Raw genomic sequence first — 6,476 nt, forward strand, 5'->3', positions numbered from 1 at the left:
TTCAGTCCTTCATCAGGACCCTGCTTTGGGGGTTTTAGGAAGTAAGGGCAACGGAGGCTTAAGTCGAGGAAGCAGATGCCCCAGAGTGAATAATATTCGAAGCCAATTAAATCCCAAGTTAGAAAAGCATAATATTAATTGTCTTTCTGTTTCTACACAAAAAGGATATTGCTTTAAAGTAAACTATTCAAAAGACATAAGGAGAGGAGAAAAGCAATATTAACTTAAAATACAAGTTCAGTGTCCTAGAAGGATCTGACCTTACAAATTAACAGAATCTGATTAGAGGAAAAAGCTGATTAACTGGTTGGGGAAGACAGCATAGAGAAGTGGTTACAGATAAACAAAGGAATAAGAATGACTCGGGGGCACTGTGATGAGTGTGACTCAATAAACCTAAGTTCTCTATGGCAAGGGAAAAAGGACAAACCAATGTTAGGCCTAAAATATTTAGAGCAATATTCCAACACTCAGGGCTTACTCCTTGCTCTATGCTCAGGGATAACTTCAGCTGTGGCTCAGAGTAGCTACTTATGTGGTGCCAGGGCTTGAATCAGGGTCATCTGTGTGCAAAGCAAATACCTTAAAGTTCCTAGAAAAGAACAGCATAGAATGTCCTTACCCCAAGTCAGGCTTTCCTCACTGGGGCAACTCAGAGAAGGGTGAGTTGAGTTTCCCTCCTCCCCACCAGCTGAACCCCAGCAGCCAAAAATCTCCAGGACCCAACTACCGCCATGCTCATGGCCACACTCCACAGGCTTGGACGAGCTCACCCACAAAGGAACCTGCAGAAAAACCCAGGTATGTGGAACCCGTGACTGCAATCTCCAAGCTCGCTCGAAGCAGGACGGGGCCTCCTCCTCCCATCTCCCTAGTTTACCAGTAGCTTGGCAGTCACATCCACAAACTGCCCTTGGTGCCATATAATCTCATCAGTGACCAAGATCCAGAGACGCTGATATAAAGCTCCCAGAAGAGAGCAACACAGGCTTTACCCATGAGTGAATCTGCTTTATAACCATATTCTAAATTTCAGAATTCCTGGAGCAAATGCAGATCCACAACCTCTCAGACTCTATACCGCTGATGTACCAAGAGTAGTATACATTTGTTTGGGCTTAAGATACATGTTTGTAATCTCTTATGCAAGGGCTTAAATGGCTCCAGGATTAAATACAACAATCTTCACACACTTTCCTCTTATGGTGATGGCAATGTGTAATGGTGGTGGGATTGGTGTTTGAATACTAAATGTAATGAATTATTGTGAAGAACTTTATAAAAATAAAATTAAATTTTTACTATCTCTCTGGACCCATGTATTCATTTTTAAAAAGAAAAGAAAAATCTGAACTTAAACAACTAAACCTAAGCCTAAACCTGGTTTATATTCTTACTTTCTTGACTTTGTGCCTTTTTTTAACATTGCTTATTAAACATGAAATAATTTTCCTTAATTATTACCAATTTATTTCACATACTAAATAATTTCAAATTCTGCATTTTTAATCTTTATTATAAAAAGTGCTATCTTAACATAACTGAATTTCTACCTCTTTGAAAATTTCATTGTTTAACTAGTAATAACTAGCTGAACTTTTTATTTACAATTTTTAAAAAACATATCATTTGTAGAGAGTTAAACCATACCCAGTGTTGATCAGGGCAACACCTCAGAGCTCAGGGGCCCTTGTGGTGCAGGAGGTCAAAGCATGTGTCAGCTGTATACGAGGCAAGTGCCTCAAACCCATCCTACCTCTCCCGCTCCTGGTTTTTAAGGCAGTTCTCCCACCTCTAGTTGGGAACATCAGGTCATCAAGTGATAGTTGGTGCTTGAGCGCTGGCCTGACATGGAAGTGTTCAGACCTGGTGACATTCTGAAGCTGGGGATCCTGGGCGGCGGGGTGGGGGGTGGCACTAGAGTCACCCTATGATGCTACAGGACAAAGGAAAATGGCACATGCTTATCAGAAAGATGAGGACACAGCTGGGAAATCATGATAGCCTAGGACCAAAATAAGCTGTTTATTATGTCAGAACTGCCTGCATTCACATGGGAGCAATGAAGAGCACCGGGTCTTGAGAGAGGTGCGGGGTGAGAAGGAGAGGAGTCAGGTCCATGGCATGGGGGCAATGGGCCACAGGGGCAGGCAGTGGGGGCAGGTGTTTCCCAGGTAGGGCAGCCTTGGGGACTACTGTGAGCCTGACACTGGGTGCACAAAGGGCTTCCAGGAGGTCAGTGATGAGAGGGGCTCAATTTGTCCCCCTGGCGGAAGATGGTCCTCCTAATGGCCTTGATTAGCTCTTTGTTTCGGAGGCTGTAGATGATAGGGTTGGCCAGAGGGGTGAGGACAGAGTAGACGACAGCAAGGGTCCGGTCCAAGGTCAGTGAGTAGCTCTTCCTCAGCCGCACGTACATGAAGATGATGCTCCCGAAGAAGATGAGCACCACGATGAGGTGGGAGGCACAGGTGGAGAAGGCCTTCTTCCGCCCGGCAGTTGTCTGTATCTTCAGGACTGCCCCAATGATCCTTCCATAGGAACACATGATGAAGAGGAAGGTGATGAGGATGATGAAGGCGTTGATGGCAAAATCAACCAGCACGTTGATTGATGTGTCCTTGCAAGCCAGGCTTAGCAAGGGGGGGAAGTCACAGAAGATGTGCGGGATCTGGTTGTCACCACAGAAGGGAAGCTGGGACACCAGGATGACCTCAGAGATGGGACAAAGGAAGCCACATGTCCAGCAGCTGGCTGCCATCTTGAAGCAGAGCATGGGCGTCATGATGGAGGGGTAGTGCAGGGGTCTGCAGATGGCCAGGTAGCGGTCGTAGGCCATGGCAGTGAGTAGGTAGCACTCAGAGGCCCCGAGGGAGTGGAAGAAGTAGGTCTGCAGGAGGCAGCCTGCAAAAGAAATGGTTTTTTTCTCGCTAAGCAGGTTGGCCAACATCTTGGGGATGGTGGTGGCTGTGTACCAAAGCTCCAGGAAGGACAGAACGCTGACAAAGTGGTACATAGGCGTGTGCAGCGCCGCATCCAGCCGGATGACCAGAAAGATGAGCAGGTTGCCACAAATGGTGAACAGGTAGGCCAGCAGCAGCAGGAGGAAGAGCCAGCCTTTGACGTGACCCACCTGGGGGAAGCCGAGCAGCACAAACTCCACCAGGCTGGAGCTGTTGCTCTGCTCCATAGGGGCTGTGGGGAGGAAGGAGGACAGGCTCACACACCTTCCCAGCTCAGACTCCTCCCAGCCCAGATGCCTCACAGCCCAGACTCCTCCCAGCCCAGATTCCTCCCAGCCCAGACTCCCCACAGCCCAGACTCCTCCCAGCCCAGACTCCCCACAGCCCAGACTCCTCCCAGCCCAGACTCCCTGCAGCTCAGACTCTTCCCAGCCCAGACTCCTCTCAGCACAGTGCCTCCCCAGCTCCTATCCTCATTGTACTTTACAGAAAGGGCTGTTTTCTCCCATAGACACCTGCCTACTCCCCCTAAGGTCTAGAATTAAGTCCAGCTGACTGGTTTAGCCCTGCACAGCACCCACATTTCTCCAAACGGCTGTGCATTCAATATTTACTAATTGTCCTTCATCCAGTGAGATAATCATATTCATCTTCTTGCCTGGCAGACAATAAAACAGATGGTGAGAATCAAGAGGTTCCAATACCTTTTCTGTACCCCAGAGAAACCACATCACAGGCCAGCCTGAACTGTGCACCTTTCTGTACAGATTGCCCTCTGCCATGGGCTGTCCCCTACCATGATACTCTCCTCAACATCTGTCCCCCTAACTCCTCCCTGGCATTCCATCTTCCAAACACTCTACTCCTCCCCCGTCAACATTCTGTCACTCTTTTCTTCCCTCCCCAAACATTCTGCACCCCCACCATTTTCTATCACCCCAAACATTCAGCTCCCTGGCTCTGACAGTCCATCCTTTCCCCCTGGAAAGGATTATTTACAAGGATTACAAAGGATTATTTACAAGTGACATTGTGGGTGAGGTGAGTGCAGCACTGAACCTTCTGCTCTGGAAATGCTTATGGAAGCAGGAGGCTCAAGTATGAGGGATAAAGATTCACCAAGAACATTGCCAACCAGAGCCTGCGGGCTGGAGTCTGTATGGGGGACTCACAGGCTGGGGGCTTCACGAGGGACTCACAGGCTAGGGGTCTCCATGGGGTCTCAGGCTGGGGGGCTGTACAAGTTGGGGTGTTCAGGAAGGACTCGCTCTCACCCCAGGGAGACTCATGAAGCCCCCCAAAGGAGGAGTCTTTGAAACAATTAGACTTCCAGTATGGGGTGGGGGGTGATCAGAGGAAGAGAAGAGCTGAGGTAGGACCTGAAGAGTCTGCAGAGAGCCAGAAGGACTGAGTATCTCATCCTTGGAAACCCAGAGACCAGTGGCAGAGAAGCACCAAGAAAGAACATCTGAACATTGCTGGTCTCATATAGGAAAGAAAGAAGGGATGGTCACAGTAGAGAGTGCGATTAACTCCGTGCCCACTGCCACAGTCATATATATAGCCAGTCACATATGGAGTCACGCCAGCACACAACCATCACGCAGTCGCACACAGGGCATAGTGCACAGTCCTGCAGAGCTGCCGGATTCCACACAGACACACAGACAGATGGACGACTGCCACCCGTCTGGTCCCTACCACATGACACCATGAATGTCACACTCAAGGTGCTCAATAAAATTCCACAGTCCCACCAACAGATTATTAAGAATCAAATCCCCAGCCTTCTGCACCCATAGGCTGTGCCAAAAATCAGCTCTGAGCAGGACGTTTGGCTTCTGGTCAGGGCACAGCCTCTTGAGCCTGTTCTGTCCTAATGGCTGATGAGATCAAACATCCCCACACCTTCCTGTCACCCTGCCCACCACCCCTCACCTCCCTCCTGGCCCTCGCTCCTGACCTCCAGTCTCCATCCACACCTGTGTCTCATCCTTCGTCCAATGTCAGAATTGGCTGATTTTCCCCAGGACCAGGAAAGTTTGCATTTCCTCCTTACACGCTCTGGTTTCCAGGTGTGAGGTGTGGTGAGCCCCTCCTGACCACCTCTCAGCTCCAGCTCATTACCCAGCCAAGACACCTTCTGCGCCTGGCTGCCTAGCAACTCAGCTACTTGTAGAGATGCACAGTGCTTGTGGAGACTTGCCCGCTCCTCAGAGACCTGCTTCTCTGGCAGAGTCCCAGGAGAAATCAGCAGCTTCAGGCCCTGGGGCATAGCTGGGGAAGCGCCCAGAGGAAGGTCTTCAGCTCGAAGCTCCCTGTGGGGTAGAGCAGTGCACAGGAGCCTCTGCCCTGCCCACCCCATGTGCTCTCAAACTGTCCTGGCAGCATGATATGGGCCTTTGGACAAGCGGTGGGGAGTCATGTAGGAGTCCACAGCTTCTACAAGCTGTGCTAGAAACCCTGAATTTATGGTCAGGGTAGAGACACCCAAGTAGGGGGTAGAACCATAGACACATGTTCTGTGTTCCTGCCTCTGCTCACTGCCCTGCCCGTGCTCTTCCCTGTGCCCCCTCCCCTGTCCTGTGCCCCTCCCTGTACCCCCTCCCCCGTCACGTGCCCCTCCCCCGTCCTGTGCCCCTCCCCCGTCCTGTGCCCCTCCCCCTGTCCTGTGCCCCCTCCCCCATCCTGTGCCCCTCCCTCTGTCCTGTGCCCCTCTGCCATCCTGTGCTCCCTCCCGGTCCTGTGCTCCTCTCTGTGCGGCCCCCACCGCGTCCTGTGCCTCCTCCCCTACCCTGCACTCACTCAGCTGCTCTGGACTCACTCACTTGTGTTCTTCTCCTCTAGGGCTCAAGCAGAAACTCCAGTAAATGCTCCTAAATCCTTCTTTGGTCTCCTGTCCATTTCTATCCATGCTGTGAGCCAATCTACAGCTAATTAAATGTTTTATTAACTAGCACATTAATAGTATTGCACCACCTTATTTCATTTTAAACTTTGCTGCACCAGTAGTTCTATCAAATAGTTACTGTTAATAGTTCTAATTTGATCCCTTACTCCCTTTTATTATGCTATGTTATCATATTGTTCTGTCTTGTAATTGGTATTACATTTCCTGGAGTCAAATTCTAATTGATATCCACTTACTATTGTCTGTTATTTTGCTTGTGCTCCACTCCTATCTTTTCTCTTGTTTACCCATATGTTTCTAGTTTTGATGCTGCTTACTAATCAGTTTTTCACATCTCTTTTTCTATAATGTAAACATTTAGGACTATAAATTTCTGTTTAGATGCACATCAGCTTTAGCCCAAAGGTTTTGGAATTATGCTGGAGTGATAGCAAAGCGGATATGGTGTTTGCCTTGCACGCGGCCAACCCAGGTTTGATTCCCAGCATCCCATAAGGTCCCCCGAGCACCACCAGGAGTAATTCCTGAGTGCATGAGCCAGGAGTAACCCCTGTGCGTTGCCGGATGTGACCGAAAAAAGAAAAAAAAAGGTTTTGAAATTA

General features: G+C 49.3%; 1 protein-coding gene across 1 annotated transcript; it reads right to left on the reverse strand.

Annotated features, from left to right (window-relative positions):
* Window positions 1–2,236: 2,236 nt before the first annotated feature.
* Window positions 2,237–3,190, reverse strand: LOC130042738 (olfactory receptor 6N2). Its single transcript, XM_056134932.1, has one exon. It carries the CDS (start codon window positions 3,188–3,190, stop codon window positions 2,237–2,239), a length of 954 nt encoding a protein of 317 aa, XP_055990907.1.
* Between the last annotated feature and the right edge of the window lie 3,286 nt (window positions 3,191–6,476).

The sequence above is a fragment of the Sorex fumeus genome, unplaced genomic scaffold, assembly GCF_029834395.1.
Source record: "Sorex fumeus unplaced genomic scaffold, SorFum_2.1 ptg000109l, whole genome shotgun sequence".
NCBI lineage: Eukaryota > Metazoa > Chordata > Mammalia > Eulipotyphla > Soricidae > Sorex > Sorex fumeus.